Raw genomic sequence first — 21,393 nt, 5'->3', positions numbered from 1 at the left:
AGGATTGTTTTAAAGATCTCATGGGATACCCCTCGCAAACCATTTTACACGCTGCATATGGCGATTTACCTCCACGAGAAACATGCCTTTATGAACAATCAACGTGCAGGTGCATGTGGCCTCTACGACAGACGAATATAAATGACGCCGTTTCTTCTGTGTCGTCGCATCCGAGTTGGTGGCCGTGGCTCTGCGAGTTATCGTTGTATCCAATGGTCTTGGAGTTGGTGGCCGTGGCTCCTTCCTGCGTGCGCCATCGGTGTCTTACTTGTCGGCGGCTCAGTGAATCCACGCCCCTTCCGGCGTGCTTTCCATGGTTGTCTTGCCTTAGTGAATTATATATATATAGATGGTTGGAACAGTGTGCATCTGTAATCTAGCCTAATCCAACATTTCTAATCCAGCGACACTTTAAACTTTTACGGCCCCTACTATAATACTGAAAATATTTACTGTACATAACAATCATGAAAAGCAAAGCTGTATAGTGGTTAACATTGTTTACTCAGAGTTTCAGGAAACTAGGTGAATGTCTCTGTAAAGCACCCAAACTGGTCCTGGACTATGAGTCCTCTTGTGGAAGACCACCTGAACCCATTGCAGTTTGCCTATTGGACAAAAATTGAAGTGGAGGATGAAATTATGTATCTGCTCCATGAGGTATATTCTCACATGAATGAAGCTGGTAGCACTGTGAGGATTTTGTTTTTCAAAATCTCCAATGCCTTAAATACCATCTAGTCATCCCTGTTAAAGGATAAATTCAGATACATGCAAGTGAAAGAGCTTATGGTGTCCTGGACAATGAACTACATGTCGGGCAGACCACCGTTTGTGAGACTCGAGGACTGTGCTTTTCTGATATGGATGTTAGCAACACTGGATCACCACATTGAACAGTCCTGTCTTTTCTCTTCATGCTGTACACCAGCCAACTATAAATATAAAATCAGGTCATACCACTTGCAGAAACTGTCAAATGATTCTGCACTAATGGGGTGTATCGATCAAGTGGATGAGACCGAGTTTGGACGTCAGGTAGATAACAGTTTTTCTTGGTGCAGAAAGAATAGTCTGTAACTTAACATCGGTAAAACTAAGGAGCCACTGTGTCTGGTCACTATAGAGGGAGTGGATGTAGAGGTGGTGCACTCCTACAAGTACTTGGGGGTCCACATTAATGATAGGTTGGAGCTGTATAAGAAAGGGCAAAGAAGGCTTTTTTTAATCTTAGGAGACTGTGTTTCTTTAATGTGGGAAGTGACATCCTTCACATTATCTACAGTATAACTATGTGATAGCCAGTGTGATTTTCTACACTGCCGTGTGTGCTGGACTGAGAACATCACTTCATGAGAGGCCCACCAAATCAAAAAGCAAATTAAAAGGGCAAACTCAGTTATGGGGCACACTGTTGACCCCAAGGAGGTAGTAGCTAAAGGAAAAAATTGAAACAAAACTGAGTGCCATTATAAACAAGCTGCACATCCTCTCTCTGACACACTAACACAGAGGACTTTCAGCCAAAAAATTATTCAGCAAACATGTGTCAAGAAACACTACAGGGCTTCCTTTATACCAACAGCAATGCATCTACTTAAAGACTCACTGTAACTGTGACAGCCAAGTTTTTTTTTCCCTTAGCTTTTAGTTATTCTGGTGTGTGTTCAGACTACAGAGTGTGTATAATTATTAGTGCAGGGCAACGATTGAAATTTTTAAAATTAAATCGCAGACAAATGCAAAAATCATATTGTTATGCGCAAACTTCAATAGTGAACTCAAAAGTAGCATATTGCATGTATTTGGTTTGCAAACACTTTAAACAAATAAGGTGCTTTTTAACAGCAGTAATCCCTTTACATAGTAGCAGTTAAAATATTTCTTGTAAATCTCAACTTAAACATTAATGTTATCAATGTTATGGCTGCCTGGCTGTCTTTGCAGTTGCAGCGGAAAGCAATACGGTTTGCACCTCTTGTCGTGTCTGTCCTCCCAGGCGAACGTTGCCATAGGTACATTAGATAGATGAAAATGTTCAGCACCATGATCAGCTAATGCCGGTACTTCACTTTCACTTCTGATCTACTTCTCCAGATCACTTGCATCAAAATCGAAGAAGTCTGACAAATTACAGTCCGATTCAGCGATAATAGGCAAAAAGTCATCCACGGATTATTTTGCTTTGAGCATTCACTTTGGCATCTCTCCACATGCCATTTTAGGAGGTGATTGCTCTTCGCTACTCATGTACGCACTGCAAATCGAGGTCAAATCAACAAAGGTAACTTTCCTTCTAGCAAAAGCGTATCATAAAGCACTGTAACAAGAAGATCACTGATCTCTATGGATCGCTAGCAAGACTGAGACTTTCAAAATAATGATAATAATAAAAACTGCTTTAACATGCGATAAAATAATTGTCGGCGTTAATTAATGCGTTAACTTGCCCAGCCCTAATAATTATTTATTTATTTAAAAGGCTTCTGTAAAAGCTGAATTTTCCCCTTGTGGCATAAAGTTCAATCTGGCTATCTAAAAGTCAAATTATGTCCAAGTACTCTGGTTTTCCTTTAGATCCCAAAGATGATGTGCAGTAAATTGATTAGCGTGTCCGACACCACTGGATGTTGGGATATGCATGAGCGTGCCCTGGTTTAAGTCTTAGCATTGTTATAGTATTGCTATGCATCAACTGAAGAGAAAAAAAAAAAATGTCTTAAATTTTTTTAAATCTCACTTCGTGGCACTTTATGTGGCAAAGAGTGCTTTATTTAAATTACTTCTGAAAAAAGTGACAAACTAAGATCTGTTTTATATACAAACTAGCAAAATACCCGCGCTTCGCAGCAGAGAAGTAGTGTTTTAAAGAAGTTACGAAAAAGAAAAGGTAAAATATATATATACACATACACATACATAATATATATATACACATACATACATAATATATATATACACATACATACATATATATATATATATATATATATATATATATATATATATATATATATATATATATATATATATATATATATATATATATATATATATATATATATATATATATATATATATATATATATATATATATACACACACACACATACTATAGGGTGCCAAACAACAGGCAAATACATTGGATTTTATGAATATATAAAGTCGGCGTCTGAATATATAAAGTCAAAACCAGAATATATAAAGTCAGCGTCAGAATTTATAAAGTCAACATCGGAGTATATAAACTCACTCCTGAATATATAAAGTGAAAGTCAAAATCTATTGATTGAAATGACTCTGAACTGAACTAAGTGAACAAAACGATTCAGAAAAATAAATTAAAAAACACTGTTTGGTTAATGTTTTGAAAATGATGCATGTGCCCTGCCCAGGATTGGTTCCTGCCTTGCGCCCAGTGTTGGCTGGGATTGGCTCCAGCAGACCCCTGTGACCCTTTGGTCAGATTCAACGGGTTGGGAAATGGATGGATATTCCAGCGCTGACTTTGTATATTTCGACACTGACTTTATATATTCAAGTTTTGCCTTTATTTATTCCGACAGTGACTTTATATAATCAAGTTTTGACTTTATATAGTTAAAATTAGTCATCATTGCATAACTTTTTCTTTACCATAGAAATTTAAAGACTAAATTCAACTTCCATTCCTAACAAAGATATTTCTGGCGACTAAATAGTTCCCACTTATATCCAAATTCGAGCTATTGAGCGGTCACCTGCCTGCCTGCCTGAATAAGTCACCCTCGCTTCGCTCTTACTTTTTTACCGTTCATTTAATCATGGCTAGTGGCGGAAAAATTATAACATGGAAGGAGGATTACATGGAGCATGGCTTTACCAAAACAATTATTGATGGCGAATCGATTATTCATAAAGCTTCAATTGGTGATCTGTTTTTCTGTGTTAACCTCATATTTTTTCATACTTCTTCTCAAACTAAGGTGGTGCGAGGGTAAAATGAATCGGAAGCGCTGATCAATGTAATCGGTGTACATGGAAATCATGCATTGACAGAAGTTCCCCTTTGCTTGTAATGCAAAGTGTGATTAAATGCGCGATTTTTAATCGCTTATGGAGCACATGCATCGAAGCTTCTCAGCTGTGCTTGTGCTAAGAAAAGGAAACATTTTAAAATAACGTAACACGATTGTCAATGTAACCTTTTGTAAGTAGTGCCTGGAGGATTCAGTGTGGAGAAACTGTAGAGACAGCGTGTGTATTAACTTGTGGATTTTTCTGTGAGTATTTGGTGGCAGCGTCACAAACTCGCTTCCGTATTACACTGCGTTAGCTGCGGAGCTCAGGTCAGAGCGAAATGAGGTGAATGGGAGATGATGACTTGACTCCCCCACCCGCCTTAACTGTCAATCCCCCCACAAACACAGTCTCTCGGAATTTGCATAAGCACAGCCTCTCACCTGGAATTTTAACTTAGTTACAAAGTGATCAAAACTCTCGTTTATATCCTGCATCCTCTCATTAAACTTGTATCCTGCATTTTCCGTGGGCATGACAAACGCCAGCGGCAGCCTGTCAATGAACTTAATTTAAACTTTAGGTTTACACCGTGCTTTGTTTCCGAAGTAGCAGCACTCATGAATATGGTTGTATATGTCACTAGCTCGCTTCTTATTGTTTCGCTGCCTTCTCAATTATATAATGCATGTTTTCTTCAGCGCTTTTTGGAGCTCTTCCTGGACAGTCAGTTCACGTGATTACATGGGAGGCGTGATGATGTCACACGAAACTCCGCCCCCCACAGCTTTCGAGCTCAACTCCATTACAGTAAATGGAGAAAAATAGCTTCCAGTTATGACCATTACGCGTAGAATTTCTAAATGAAACCTGCCCAACTTTTGTAAGGAAGCTGTAAGGAATGAGCCTGCCAAATTTCAGCCTTCCAACCACACAGGAAGTTGGAGAATTAGTGATGAGTGAGTGAGTGAGTGAGTGAGTGAGTGAGTGAGGGCTTTGCCTTTTATTAGTATAGATTTACTTTATTACGGTGTTTCCGTGCATAGCACATAAAATATTTAAGTAGAAATATTTGGTTAAATAATACTAAGGACAAAATATGGTAGCATTCATTTTACAGGATTAAAATAAAATTTTATCCATTATTATTTGTGCTCTGTTATTCATAAAATATTAGTTACTATATACTGGGATTTTGTGATTTTTGTCATCACTGACCGGTGAATTGAATAGCACTGATCATCTCGCTAGAATTGCATCTTTCAAAGAGTGGGATATATTAGGTAGTAACTAAACAGTCAAGTCTTAACGGTCTAACCAACTTTGATAAGGGCCAAACCGAGATAGCTAGAGTTTCTCCAAAGCGGCAGGTCTAGTGATGTTTCCCAGTATGCAGTGGTTAGTTTCTACCAAAAGTAGTCCAAGGAAGGATTACAGGTTTGTTGAAAAACTTAATGCTGGACATGAGAGAAACACTGCATACCTGCTGACCAGTCAGTGTGCCCATGTTGAATCCTGTCCTCTGCCAAAACCACCCACAATTGGCAAGTAAGTGGCCTGGTGTGATAAGTCAGGTTTACTTTTATATCATGTGGATGGCTGGGTGCAAATGTGTTGCTTACCCGGGAAAGAGTTGGCAGCAGGATGCACTATGGAAAGAAGAAGTCTGGTATTCATGTGGATGTTATATTGACACATAATACCTACCTAAATATTGTTGCAGACCATATACACCATTTCAATGAAATGGTGTTCCCTAGGGGCAGTGGCCTTTTTCAGCGGAGTAACACCCTATCACACTGCAAAAACCGTTCAGGAATGGTTTAAGGAACGTGACAAAGAGTGCAAAGTGTTGACTTGGGTCTCCAAATTCCCCAGATGTTAATGTGATCAAGCATGTGTGGAATGTGCTGGAAAACAAGTCCAATCCATGGAGGCCCCCACATTGCAACTTATACGACTCAAAGGATCTGCTGCGAACGTCTTTGTGTCAGACACCATAGAACACCTTTAAAGCTTTGTCCTGTGGAATCCATGCCTCAGTGAGTCAGAGTTGTGTTGGTGACACAAGGGGGACCTACATAATGTTAGACAGGTGGTTTAAATGTTGTGGCTGAATGATTTACATAGATAGTATATATATATTTATTAATGTGTCTCCACTGAGACCCAGTAAATTTAACTGTGAATAAAAGAAGGCTGTTATTAATGTAAACAGGTTTTAAACTATATTTCTATATTTGGGAGATAAAAATTGATTGAGTTTATTTCGTGCAGCACCATTGAGAGTAACAAAGTTCTGTACTGGGCTAACCAGATTACTATCTAATATCAACTATAATATTTGAATTGTACAATAAGAAAGTACAGCTGATACAAAAGACCACTGAAGACACTAGCAGGACCGTGTAAATATAACGGACAAATTTTTACAAATCATAAAAAAGTATAAAACTCCAAGACAACAATGGAGTGAAATTAAAAAAAACAGGGTACAGAACAATAGCAGTAGATAACGTAACATTAAGGAGCAAATAAAAATCAAACATTGATGCTTAATAAAACTACAAAACTGGCACAAAGTAACAGAACAGGATACACTGAAAAGTGTGCAGTAAATATATTTTCTGAAAAAGAAGAGAATTAGAAACATCAACATGTGATTAAACTGATTAAATATCAAATAGCTCCATAACAGAAATAGACCTGGACTATAACCAGATCAATAATGCAAATGACAGAGCTTTTTTTTTGTTTTGTTAAAATAGCAGATTAAAGTTAACTTATTTGGTAGAAGGCTGGTCCTCACCTGACTCGATTTTTCCACTGTGCTGCTGGGGACTTCAGCAGTGTCCTTAACAAAGTAATTCTCCATTACATATTTTTCTGCACATTCTTGTTTGCAAACTGGACAACGTATCACTCCAACTAAAATAAAAATAAAAACATTATTTTTTTTTTTATTTTATTTAAATCCATGCTTAAAATCACCTTGTTTCATATGAAGAGCAAAAATGCAAAGGGTTTAATTAAAGATTACCATATGATTACTTTATTGACTGGATTGCTTCAGTCCAGAACAGAAGTTCAGCAGAATTCACAAGTACAGTGGAACTTTGGTTTGTGAGTAACTTGGCTTCCGAGTGTTTTGCAAGACAAGCTAAAATTTTTAATAAATTTTGACTTGATAAACGAGCAACGTCTTGCAATACGAGTATATATATTATATACTTACATATACAGTATATATGAACAACTGAGCTGATGGATCCTCTCTCTCTCGCAATTGTCTCCTATTCTCCGTCTGAGTCAGCGTGCCTCACTCATATAGTCAACATCCGTACAAGCGTATACGGTTTACTACAGCATTGCGTGTGTGTGTGTGTGTGTGTGTGTGTGTGTGTGTGTGTGTGTGTGTGTGTGTGTGTGTGTGTGCATGCATGCATGCGTGTGCTGTGACGGGCGAGTCCCTGTCTTGCACCACCAGCTTTATTCAGCATGGAACAGCAACAGTGCAGTTATTTATTGTAGCAGGATCTGCCACTCTCCTATACACAGACACAGCAGTATGGCAGGGTCATGGCCAAGTAGTACTGTGCCCTGCACATTTATAATGTTCCTTGTATCACCCACTGACGGCAGGCGCTTATAGCATGTCCGCGATCTTTCTAGATTCACTTTTTACAGCGAACTGCTACAGCGCTGGGAGACTGCGATTGCTTTGGGACGCTATTCTGAATGTCGTCCCATTGGGTGGACTCCCATAAGAATTTAGAAACTCACTCACACCAGCCATGATTCTTTTCAAAGGTAAAGTGCAGGTTAATTTGTTTTATGTATTCTTATTTTATATTTTGTATTAATCATTTTTATATGAATAGTTTTGGGTTGTGGAACGAATCATCCGAGTTTCCATTATTTCTTATGGGGAAATTCGCTTTGATATACAAGTGCTTTAGATTGCAAACACATTTCCGGAACGAATTATGCTTGCAAACCGAGGTTCCACTGTATTACAAATAATGGAAACAAGCAAATGACCAATGTGAGAACATAAGGGAACAAAAAGATAATCTGATTAATTTCTCTGTGTTTACAACATAAAGTACCTCATACAGTGCAAATTTACGAAAAATACAGTGAAGTTTAATTTGGATTGTTATTCCACTTTAAAGGTAAATCTATTAAAAAAAAATCTATTGAGTTCGAACTATGAAATACTAGGAATTATTTGTTGGCATAAATTTAAATGACTAATTCATGAATCAAATCACCTGTACGTTTGTGAATTTTGTATTTATACTGTTAGTCATCATTTGTTTCATTTAAGAAGTTAAAAATTAGAGCAATAGTAGAAACCCACCCCTACCATCACCCACATGACATGGTTAGGAGGCTAGCACCTACAACACATAGACTGAAGGTACAGAATTAAAAACTCAAAAACAATGCGAAAAAAAATTAAATGGAATACCACAAACAAATGGTCATCAGTGTAAATTAAACACATACTGATTAATTTTTATTTGTAATTAGAGTTAACCTGCCGTGACTATGGAGTTTGAAAAAGTAGAAACAAAGCTCAAAGCTATAGGTTGAACTCAAAATTTACAAAACCCCTTCTTTTAAGTTCCTAACCCGGTATGCCAAATTTTGTAAACTTCTGCATATTAGTTTGGCTGTTGTTTTTATCAGCTTTAAAAACTTTAAAATACTGAAAAGTTGGAATTCTCTCAAAACTTAATCATCTCCTAAAACGAAGTGTAAGATCTCCACAAAAATGTCATTAGAATTGGCCCATTTGTCTTTGAGGTTAAACTGCAGACACACAAGAACACATGGAAAAACATCTTAACAAAAATCCTCAAAACATGTTGTAGAATACTGAAACATATTTTGCACCAAAAACAATTTAGAGAGATAGAGATAGAGAGATAGATAGATATCTTCAGTACATTTCAAATTTGGCTCTCTCTCCAACTGATCAGTCACCCACTTTGTGGTCTTTGGATCAAACCTCAGGTCTCATTTACCAACAGGACTACTCACAACTACTGTCAAACTACTTAAAATCTCACCCTGGCTTTACTTCTGGGTTATCCATGTAATGACTCCAAGAGTTTAACAAGACCAACCAAGTAATGGTTATCAAGTTAAGTTCTGAGGTATCACAGCGACAGCAGGTTTTCACTCCAACCACTGTTGCATCTAATTGATTTAATTGTTTAAAATAGCCACCCTTTTTTCTTATTTTACATAAAGAAAAACATGCCAGTATGTTATTTACATGTAACAAAATACATAAATTGTGAACGATTTTTCTTGTTCTAGATTTTTAATATTTTGCTCTTTTTTAATGTTGAGGTTTTTTTAAGCATCTTCTCATAAGTATACACACGAATATGAAGTAGCCACTTCTCTTAAGCAAAGGTTTATAAGATTATTAATTTCATGTGAACAGAGCACTGAGAAATTTTTTGCTTACATCTGTTAATCAACATGCAACACGCTGCTACTCTCTGACATCATTAACAAACATATTTTTGGTTGTAACTTTGACATGGACTGTATGCAATCTAACAGCAAAATAGTAGTAGTAGTAATCATCTTTTTTTAATGTTACATACTTTTTTGTAGATTAACACTCTGATATGATTTCTGTTTATATCTTTTTGATCTTTGAAGGAACTTCATCTTTCAAAAATCCTTTGCATAAAAGAGAAAAGGAACTTAAGTGGTTCTGGGCTAACTGCCCTTTGCCATTAAAAATGTGATTCTGCTAATCCTAGATTAAGCCTGCCAACCTACACTTAGTCAAACACAATCTACAATTCATCCAGATGAAAGACATCCATTAAGAATCAGCCCCTAAACAAGCATGGAACTTTTTAGTAAAACTGCCCAAACACTTTGGGTTTGGAAGTGCACTATATTACCCAAATTGCAAAGCAATCTTATATATTGTAGTTAGTGCTACATGTACTGCACATATAAAACATACATATACATACATGTAACTTTTTTGGGATTTGTTGACACCGTGAAATTTTGAATCAACATATTTTTCCTTTAAAACGATACATTTACTCGCATTAAACGTTTCATCTGTCATCTACGTTCTATTACAAATAAAATATTTACATTTGCCATCTCCACATCATTGCATTCAGTTTTTATTCACAATTTGTTTAGTGCCCCAACTTTTTGGAATCCGGTTTGTATTAATTATATATATATATATATATATATATATATATATATATATATATATATATATATATATATATATATATATATATATATATATATATATATATATATATATATATATATATATATATATATATATATATATATATATATATATATATATATATATACACACACTCACCTAAAGGATTATTAGGAACACCTGTTCAATTTCTCATTAATGCAATTATCTAATCAACCAATCACATGGCAGTTGCTTCAATGCATTTAGGGTGTGGTCCTGGTCAAGACAATCTCCTGAACTCCAAACTGAATGTCAGAATGGGAAAGAAAGGTGATTTAAGCAATTTTGAGCGTGGCATGGTTGTTGGTGCCAGACGGGCCGGTCTGAGCATTTCACAATCTGCTCAGTTACTGGGATTTTCACGCACAACCATTTCTAGGGTTTACAAAGAATGGTGTGAAAAGGGAAAAACATTCAGAATGCGGCAGTCCTGTGGGCAAAAATGCCTTGTTGATGCTAGAGGTCAGAGGAGAATGGGCCGACTGATTCAAGTTGATAGAAGAGCAACTTTGACTGGAATAACCACTCGTTACAACCGAGGTATGCAGCAAAGCATTTGTGAAGCCACAACACGCACAAACCTTGAGGCTGATGGGCTAAAACAGCAGAAGACCCCACCGGGTACCACTCACCTCCACTACAAATAGGAAAAAGAGGCTACAATTTGCACGAGCTCACCAAAATTGGACAGATGAAGACTGGAAAAATGTTGCCTGGTCTGATGATTCTCGATTTCTGTTGAGACATTCAAATGGTAGAGTCAGAATTTGGCGTAAACAGAATGAGAACATGGATCCATCATGCCTTGATACCACTGTGCAGGCTGGTGGTGGTGGTGTAATGGTATGGGGGATGTTTTCTTGGCACACTTTAGGCCCCTTAGTGCCCATTGGGCATCGTTTAAATGCCACGGGCTACCTGAGCATTGTTTCTGACCATGTCCATCCCTTCATGACCACCATGTACCCATCCTCTGATGGCTACTTCCAGCAGGATAATGCACCATGTCACAAAGCTCGAATCATTTCAAATTGGTTTCTTGAACATGACAATGAGTTCACTGTACTAAAATGGCCCCCACAGTCACCAGATCTCAACACAATAGAGCATCTTTGGGATGAGGTGGAACGGGAGCTTCGTGCATCCCACAAATCTCCATCAACTGCAAGATGCTATCCTATCAATATGGGCCAACATTTCTAAAGAATGCTTTCAGCACCTTGTTGAATCAATGCCACGTAGAATGAAGGCAGAAGGGGGTCAAACACCGTATTAGTATGGTGTTCCTAATAATCCTTTAGGTTAGTGTATAATATATATATATATATATATATATATATATATATATATATATATATATATATATATATATATATATATATATATATATATATATATATATATATATATATATATATATATATATATATATATATATATATATATATATATATATATATATATACACACTAGCAAAATACCCGTGCTTTGCAGCGGAGAAGTAGTGTGTTAAAGAGGTAATGAAAAAGAAAAGGAAACATTTTAATAATAACGTAGCATGATTGACAATGTAATTGTTTTGTCATATATATATACACACACACACACACACATATATATATAAACATATATACATACATACAGTCTTTGGGGTGCGAGCAACTGTTGCTGGGGGTGCCAGAATCCATGAAGGAAGAAAAATGAAAAACATTATTTGTACAAAATCTTAATTTATTTATCCATTCCTAAATAATTAAATGGGCAGGCTATTTCGTATCAGTGCAATGCGCTGTTTGTTAAAACGGATGACTCCTGCTCTTATGTGCAAGTCTGCGTGGAAATTATGAACTATCGTTTCTGTTCAAGTTCTATTTAAATTTTAAATAGAAGGAATTTTTATTTAGTCAAAAGAATATTATTCCGGAATAAATCAACTCAAACCTTAAACAACTTAGGATATATTTTTATGGAGAGCAAAATATTATGTCTAAATTATACAAGTTAGAAATAAAGTAAACATTAAAAGAACAAACATTCAAATTTCTTTACTCTTATGTAATTTTATATAAAAAATAAACTTAAATTTTAAATATCCCAAAAGATTTTGCTCTCCATAAAAATATGTCCTGTCAAAATTATACAAATTCAAATATGAACATGGTGCATAACAAAACCTGGAAATATAAATAAAATTTATTCTTTTCAGCAATAACAAATCAAATCATTCAGTTGTCTTTGCTCATATGTCATTTTAGAGCTGGACGCCTGGCATCTTTTTTTGGCCACAGGTTCGTTTCTGTTTGGTGTGAGGTTCTGTGTTGTGGAGATTCTCAGGATGGACTGCAGGTGCTCATCAGTGAGGAGACTCCTGTGTGCTGTTTTGTTAGTCTTCATCACTGAGAAGAGCTTCTCACACAGATATGTGGTACCAAACATGCACAAGGTTCGAGCCGCATGTAGACGGAGCTGGAGCATTTCTGCGGGAATGGAGTAAATAAACTGTGCGGGCCCTGCAGTATCGTACTTTGCCTTCAGTGTGCCATTACACTGCAGCTCAATCACCTCCATCTGAATCTGCACAGGTGCAGTTTCCACATCGATGGCAAATGGGTTGCGAAACAACTGAAAATTCTTTCTTTGTTCTTCAAAGTCACCAAAGCGCTGTGCGAACTCAGTGCGCTCAGTTTATCAGCAAAATGCGTATTTGGGAACACCGTTGTGCCGACTTGGTTCAACACAGCGCTTCATCACCCCGGGCCATTAATAACAATAATACAGTATATAAAATGATCTCGTGGGCCGGATTTAATTACACAGCGGGCCGGATGTGGCCCGTGGGCTTTGAGTTTGACACATATGGACTAAATAGAACTTGAAAAGATATATTTTTTCGAATGTGATCACGCAATTCAGATCGAGTTGACGCGCACTACAGTACATCGAGCCCGTGTGCTATTGTGGTTTTGCCTGCGTGCCTCAATAAGTTACCCTCCCCTCGCTCTTACTTTTTTACCGTCCATCTAATGAATACACTGAGTATGGCTTTACCAAAACAATCATTGATCGCGAATAAAGTATCTATCATTCATAATATGTATATACAGTAATAATGTATATATGTAATAACAGGCGCTAGAACAGTAGTAGGAACAGTCTATATTAAATGGCAAGGGACATTACATGTGGCTGTAATATGCATCACTGTAATTGTGTGCCTTTAATTTTCTCTCTCAGTAATACTGGTTTGTATTTCCATAAAATGCCTGTAATTTTCTCTGACAGTAATACAGTGGAACCTCGGTTCACGACCATAATTCATTCCAAAACTCTGGTCGAAACCCGATTTGGTCATGAAACGAAGTAATTTCCCCCACACGAAAGTATTAAAATACAATTAATCCGTTCCAGACCTTACAAACTCTATGTAAATATATATATTTTTTATGTTCTTAAGCACAAATCTAGTTCATCATACCATAGAATGCACAGCGTAATAGTAAACTAAATGTAAAAACATTGAACACTGAGAAAACCTTGAACAACAGAGAAAACTAACACTGCAAAAGTTTGCGCTATAGTGCTACAAACCGCTCGCTAAAAATATTTTTTTTAATGAAAAAAAAACGAACATTTGAAAAATCCGTAATTTAATAAATAACAAATAAATAATAAATTATAAATTATAAATAAATAATAAATAAGAAAAGTAACATTGCAACAATGCACAAGCGTACCTGTGTGTGTCTCTCACACGTCTGTGTGTGTGTCTCTCTCTCTCGCACGCCTGTGTGTGTGTGTGTCTTTCTCTCTCACGTGGGCCTGTGTATGTGTGTGTCTCTCGCGCACACGCCTGTGTGTCTCTCTCTCTCTCCCTCTCTCTCTGCACAGGGAATGCACAGGGAGAGACTGAACACATAAGGCCCGCGCATGCGCACTTCACAAGAAGGCACACACACACGGACACCTGGACGCGCACAGGGGTTTTATTAAAGAGGATATAGATAGATATTTTAAGGTATAGTAACACTTCTAGTGAGAATAACTTGAGCTCGTCTGGACAAACAAAATCATTTCATTGCAGATAAACACTGTTGTCGTGGGGAAAATTCATGTGGCGTGTAAAGTATGTCCCAGTTGGGCAAACGGTGCATGAGACTCTGAGGTTAGGAAGGAATACTTACAACAGGTAGATGAAATTTCCCTATTTAACAAAACAGTCTTTAGCTGTATACATAAAAACAAACCTTATAAGATTAACAACAAAAATGTGAAATTTTATTTTAGGCATCCTTTTCAAGGCAGTCACATATTTGCCCAAATCTTTATTTATAGGGATGCAACAATACCAATACTGATATCGGATTTTGTTCCAATACAGTGCTCATGTTCTTGCACTTGTAAAACGCACCCATGATTGTGTGAACATTAAGGAGCATAGAAAGAAGAAAAGAAAAAAAGGTGCATAGCATCAGCTAACATTGTGGCAGATTCTAGCAAAGAGATAAAAAATGTCAAACGATAACGAAAAAAAATAACAGGAGCACGTCCCCAGTATATTGCTCCTGACGATCAACCAATGTCGGTTGCTGATGACATGAGATTTCAGCACCTCCTGAATGTTAGAACCCAAGTACAACATTCTAAGTCGTGACCACATCACAGAGATGGTCTTACCAAGGATGTATGAGTTAATAAAAAAAAGCATGTCAGCAGTTTAGTGCAAAACATAGCAACTTCACCAATGACAATTGGATTAGTGGTGTTTGGCCAATGTCTATCATCAACTTAACTGCAAATGGAAAGATGATAATTTTGCTCTCCATTGGGTTATGCTGCATGCAAAGCAGTTTTGAGGATCTCATCACAGAATATGCAAAAGTAGAAGCATTTCTACTTGGGCCATTCCGGAAAGTTGTGTGCATTTTGTGGTCCGTGACAATGCCAAAAATTTGATAAAAGACATTGATCATGCTGGAGCCCCCAGCTTTTCCTATGTTGCTCACACACTCTAGCTGGTTGTAGCAGAGGGTGTTCTTGCACAGCAAAGTGTTGCCAATGCTGTGACAGTCGGGTGAAACACAGTTGTGCATTTTAAGCATTCCACCTTAGTGCACTCCAACTTGGGGGACTTTCAGCATCGCCACTCTACTCAATCCAAGATATCACCATTTAATAGGATATCTGATTCACTTCAGTTAAAAGCAACATGCATGCACGTGCCACTGTTTGCTTTTTCTAGGTCACATACTAAAACGGTATATGCTAAGATGGCTACCTTAAACTGAAAATGAAAAAAAAAATGCATTTGGAAACGTTTCGTCACCTTCTAAGCTTTTTGTAATCAAAGAGTTGGTTTCAGACATTTTGAATGCCTGGTTGTCACTTTGTGTTTTAATAAATGAGGTGAAAAATTCAAGGGTCACTTAATATACATATTAAATTTTGGCAGATAATATTACAAGTAAGTGTTTGTTTTATAGTTGTGAAGAGTGTGTTTCTTGGTACCTGATGCGAATGCGACCACAATGCGGTGGAATAGAATCTGTGCTGGGCTTCATAATATGAAGTATTATTGGTGTGTATTTTTGTTATTTACTGCATAACACTGCAAAGAAGCACTGAAAATAAAACTCACATGCTGGTTTTACTGGTATGTGTGTTTGCATTAATATTGACAACCCCACATTCAAATGATCACTTGACTGGAACAATTCTATTTTTTGTTTTTGTATAAGAAAGTTCACATATTTCTATCCCAACTCATTATTTTAATGTTCCATATACGCAGCATTAAGTATTCGTTCAATGGAATACAGGTGCCAGTCATAAAATTAGAATATCATGACTAAGTTGATTTATTTCAGTAATTCCTTTCAAAAAGTGAAACTTGTATATTAGATTCATTCATTACACACAGACTGATGTATTTTAAATGTTAATTTCTTTTAATTTTGATGATTATAACTGACAACTAATGAAAGTCCCAAATTCAGTATCTCGAAAAATTAGAATATTGTGAAAATGTTCAATATTGAAGACACCTGTCCAAGGTCAACACAGCCATCTACCAGGAAGTTTTAGAGCACTTCATTCTTCCTGCTGCTGATGAACTTTATGGAGATGCAGATTTCATTTTCCAACAGGACCTGGCACCTGCACACAGTGCCAAAGCTACCAGTACCTGGTTTAAGGACCATGGTATTCCTGTTCTTGATTGGCCAGCAAACTCACCTGACCTTAACCCCATAGAAAATCTATGGGGTATTGTGAAGAGGAAGATGCAACACGCCAGACCCAACAATTCAGAAGAGCTGAAGGCCACTATCAGAGCAACTTGGGCTCTCATAACACCTGAGCAGTGCCACATACTGATCGACTCCATGCCACACCGCATTGCTGCAGTAATCCAGGCCAAAGGAGCCCCAACTAAATATTGAGTGCTGTACATGCTCATAATTTTCATGTTCATAACTTTCAGTTGGCCAACATTTCTAAAAATCCTTTTTTTCATTGGTCTTAATTGATATTCTAATTTTCTGAGATGCTAAATTTGGGACTTTCATTAGTTGTCAGTTATAATCATCAAAATTAAAAGAAATAATCATGTGAAAAAAATCAGTCTGTGTGTAATGAATGAATCTAATGTACAAGTTTCACTTTTTGAATGGAATTACTGAAATAAATCAACTTTGTCGTGATATTCTAATTTTATGACCGACACCTGTATATCTCATTCTCACTCAGATAGTCTTTCGAAGCTGCATGTGTTAGCAATAAATGTTCACAAATAAGTGTTCTGAACAGGACTGTGTAAATAAATTTGAAGAATTTATTATTAATTACTTCTCTAGAGTAGCTAATAAAAAAAATCTTAATTGCCAAAATTTCTTAAAATAAATATGCAACATTTTGGAAGAATCTCTTCAATTACTTATGTAAAATGTCCTTAAGTATGAAAAGTGGTCTGTTGATTAGACATAAAACTGGCATGCACATATGATGATTCCTGTTATAGATATGTCAGTCAGTCATTTTCCAGCCTGCTATATCCTAACAACGGGATCTGCTGAAGCCAATCCCAGCCAGCACAGGGCACAAGGCAGGAACAAACCCCAGGCAGGGCGCCAGCCCAACGCAGGGCGCGCACACACACACCCCAAGCACACACTAGGGACAATTTATGACCACCAATGACCCAACCTGCATGTCTTTGGACTGTGGGAGGAAAGCCACGCAGACACAGGGAGAACATGCAAACTCCATGCAGGGAGGACCCGGGAAGCAAACCCAGGTCTCCAGGTGCTACCACTGCGCCACCATGATGCCCATTGTAGATATCAGTTCTTTTCAAATATCTACACAGCCAAGGAGGCCAAAGAAGAAGTTTGTCTCAGATAACAAGGAAATACCTTTCAGTCCCTTGCAGTAGTGTAGAGAGAGTGAGAGATTATTTAGTACACTGTCACATATTGTCAATGAAACCAGAAACACACTTACAGCTGAACATTCGGAGACGCTTCAGTTCAACAAAAGGAATCTGCCACTTACTTTCCCAAAAGAGTTGCTGACCTATCCAGAGGCAGGCGTTTCCCAATTAATTCCTGTATACCTTTATGCTACCGAACTAGCTACCTTAATATATATATATAAAAAAGGGGTATTCCTGTAATAGAAATGTTCTTATTATGTTTAGCCAAATTCCTGTGTTGTACTATTGCATCCCCTGTTGAAAGGCTTGAAACAAAGTTGGTTTGGTTTACATACATTAATTGCATCTGAGCAATTGGTGGTGTCATCTAATCTATTTAACGTACCCTACTTTGAATTATTTTTTCAATTTTGAATTATATTTTATTCTAAATTATAAGTCTTAGATTTGATGTTAACAATGAAGTTGACAGTTCATGGACATAAACATACACTATTTTCCTGTCTCACTACAATGGTATCACAAGTATCGATAATGGTACTTAGCTGGAGAAAAATGGTATTGTTGCATCCCTAATTATTTACCAAGTTAACTAGTTTTTAGTAAAATTTGTACTTGCTAAAAGAAATCTTGGGGGGAGAATTACCACAGAAACTCCAAGCAAAGTCCCACAAAGTTGTTAAGTGATGCGGTTAAGAGACACCAATTTTCTGTGTCCTGGTTTGAAATAAAAATGAACAGAAAATGGCACAATATCCCAATGTTAAATTGTTAACATTTAAAGTATCTATGATTTATTGTAGAAAGAGGATTTACTCAAGAATCAAAGCTGAGTGCTAGCACAGTAGAGGTAATTATACTGCCCAAAACATTTATCATGTTTGTATTCTGATATGTCACTTAATTATATAAAGAAAAGCATAGTCTTTTGTGGGATACAGAAGTATGAACACATACTCTACACTGCAGCAGGGTATAACACTTCATCTAAAAACACTAATCACATCCATTTCTACTGCATCTCAATTTAGGCACATTGAATTTACATACTGAAGTGTCAATTGAGAAGTTCTACTTTTTAAAAATGTCAATGTCAATTTATTTATATAGCACATTTAAAAGAACATAGTAATGCTGCAGCCAAATTGCTTTACAATAATAGAATAAAAGAAGAAACAATAAACAATAAAACAAATAGTAATAAAATAGATGAACATAAAATAAGATAGATAATAAATAGAAATAATGTTATATAATCACAAAGAGGAAAACCATCAGTATTACTGAAGGTCACTGAATACAAGTGAAAAGAAGCGAGTTTTTAATCTTGTTTTGAACTGTTCAATTGTAGACGACTCCTTTATATGATGAGGTAGAGAGTCCACAGGCGAGGAGCAGCAGCTGCAAAGGCCCTGGCCCCCTTGGTTTTACATTTGGTACGAGGGACAACCAGAGACAAATGACCAGAAGATCTAAGCACTCTGGATGGCTGGTGTAAAACGCACAGGTCAGATAAATAGGCAGTTGCAAGCCCATGTAAAGATTTAAAAACTAGCAGCAAGATTTTAAAATCAATTCGAAAACTGACAAGCAGCCAGTGTAAAGAAGCTAAAATAGGAGAAACAGAGTCATACTTCCTTGCCCCAACCAGAAAGCGAGCGGCAGCATTTTGGACCAACTGTAACCTGTGTATCAGAGATTTGTTAATCCCAGAATACAGCGAGTTGCAGTAATCGAGACGAGAAAAATAAAAGCATGAGTAGCTTTCTCAAGATCTTTAGAAGATAAAAAAGGCTTTATCTTACCTAATAGACAAAGCTGGAAAAAGCAACTCTTGACTACAGAATTTACTTGTTTCTCAAAAGAGAGGTTACTATCAAAGGTAACACCAAGATTACGGACTTGAGGTTTGGAAAAGGCAGAGAAAGAGCCGAGAAGTCAAAGACCAATTGGGCTTTAGCTGGTGGACCCCCCGTTTTATTTTGATTTAGATCAAGAAAATTATTGGCCATCCAGTATCTTAGTTCAGACAGACAGCTGTGGAGTTGATTTGTTGCAGAGTTGCAGACGGGAATATAAACCTGAGTATCATCAGCATAGCAGTGAAAAGAAATGTTAAATTTCCTAAAAATCGCTCCAATAGGGTGAAGGTATATAGAGAATAAAATAGGACTTAAATTGGATCCCTGAGGAACACCATATTTAAGAGGAACAGTAGATGAAAAAGAGGAATTTAAAGTCACTGAAAAGTGTCTACCAGTTAAATATGACCTGAACCAGTTAAGAGCAGCCCCTTTAATCCCAACAAGATGTTCGAGCGCATCAGCAATATTTCATGGTCAATGGTGTCAAAGGCAGCGGACAGGTCAAGGAGGACAAGGACTGCCGCATCACCTGAGTCAGTAATAAGAGAGATGTCGTTGAACACTTTCAGGAGTGCCGTTTCAACACCATGATAACGCCTAAAACCAGATTGGTAGATCTCAAATGAATTATTGGAGTTAAGGTGATCGACCAATTGATTATAAATAATTTTTTCTAGTATTTTAGCCAGAAATGGGAGCTGGGAAATTGGACGAAAGTTGGTTAAAACTCCAGGATCTAATCCTGCCGTTTTTAGATGGGGACGGTCTGCAGTATGTTTAAAAAATGAGGGCTCAACTCCAAACTAACAGAATCATTTATAATAACTAGTAAAGATGGGCCCAACACATCAAAGGCTTCCACTAAGAGACGTGGTGGTACAATATCGAGGGGGCTGGAAGCTGGTTTAAGGGTGTCAATAGTTCTTTTTAGCATTGAAAGTGAGACTTGATCAAAGGAATCTAGAACAATGTCATGATTAACAGTAGGAAGTTCATAGCCAGTTTGAACAATGCCACGGCGGATAGTATCAATTTTGCTGACAAAGAATGATAGAAACTGCTCACATGAATGAACAGTGCTATTTAATCCATTGTAGAATGAGGGTGAATGGCCGCATTAATTGAATTAAATAAAACCCTAGGATTGTTTGAATGGCGGGATACTAAATCGGCAAAGAAGTCATGTTTCGATTTCTTAACTTCAGCCTGGAAATTGAAAAGAGAACACTTCTAGATAGTCAGTCCATCTTTTATCCAACGCCGTTCAGCAGTTCGACAGGTGCGGTGCAGTGATCGCGTAGTTTCATTTAGCCAGGGAGCAGGTCTTACCTTATTACCGCGTATCTTGGGCGGAGCAATTGCGTCTAAAACCGTATCACAGGAGGAATTAAATTTTACGACAGAGTCATCGATATTATTTTGGTCATGCATATAAAGACTAGAGAAAATGGTTTTAAAATCAGATATAGTGGAAGAATTTATAAAACGCGAGCAGCGTGGGGGACAGCTATTAGTCGGGAGATCAACAGCAATATGCAGATCCATCATTACAGAAAAGTGATCAGTGAAAGAAACATCACATAAATCAATACTATTCACTGAATTATCACGAGTAAGATCGAGATCAAGGGTGTGACCGAGAGAGTGAGTTGGCGTATTAATATGCTGTATAAAATCAAATGAGTCCAATAGTGATAAAAAGTCTTTGACCAAAGGTTTCGATTGACAACAAACATGAATGTTGAAATCACCAAAAATAAATATTTTGTCATGGGAGAGGGTGATATCAGCCAGGAGATCAGAGAATTCAGAAATTAAAGTATCAT

At 37.0% G+C, this 21,393-nt stretch overlaps 1 protein-coding gene across 2 annotated transcripts in view; it reads right to left on the bottom strand.

Annotated features, from left to right (window-relative positions):
- The window catches only part of trim24 (tripartite motif containing 24), a 102,336-nt gene that overhangs the window by 66,979 nt on the left and 13,964 nt on the right, over positions 1–21,393 (bottom strand). For both annotated transcript variants that reach the window (XM_039769387.1, XM_039769388.1), the window contains exon 2: positions 6,809–6,927. In XM_039769387.1, the coding sequence (XP_039625321.1) occupies positions 6,809–6,927 (119 nt within the window). The remainder of the gene's footprint in view (positions 1–6,808; positions 6,928–21,393) is intronic.

The sequence above is a fragment of the Polypterus senegalus genome, chromosome 11 (assembly GCF_016835505.1).
Source record: "Polypterus senegalus isolate Bchr_013 chromosome 11, ASM1683550v1, whole genome shotgun sequence".
Classification (NCBI taxonomy): Eukaryota; Metazoa; Chordata; class Cladistia; order Polypteriformes; family Polypteridae; genus Polypterus; species Polypterus senegalus.
This window is presented reverse-complemented; position numbering and strand designations above follow the sequence as displayed.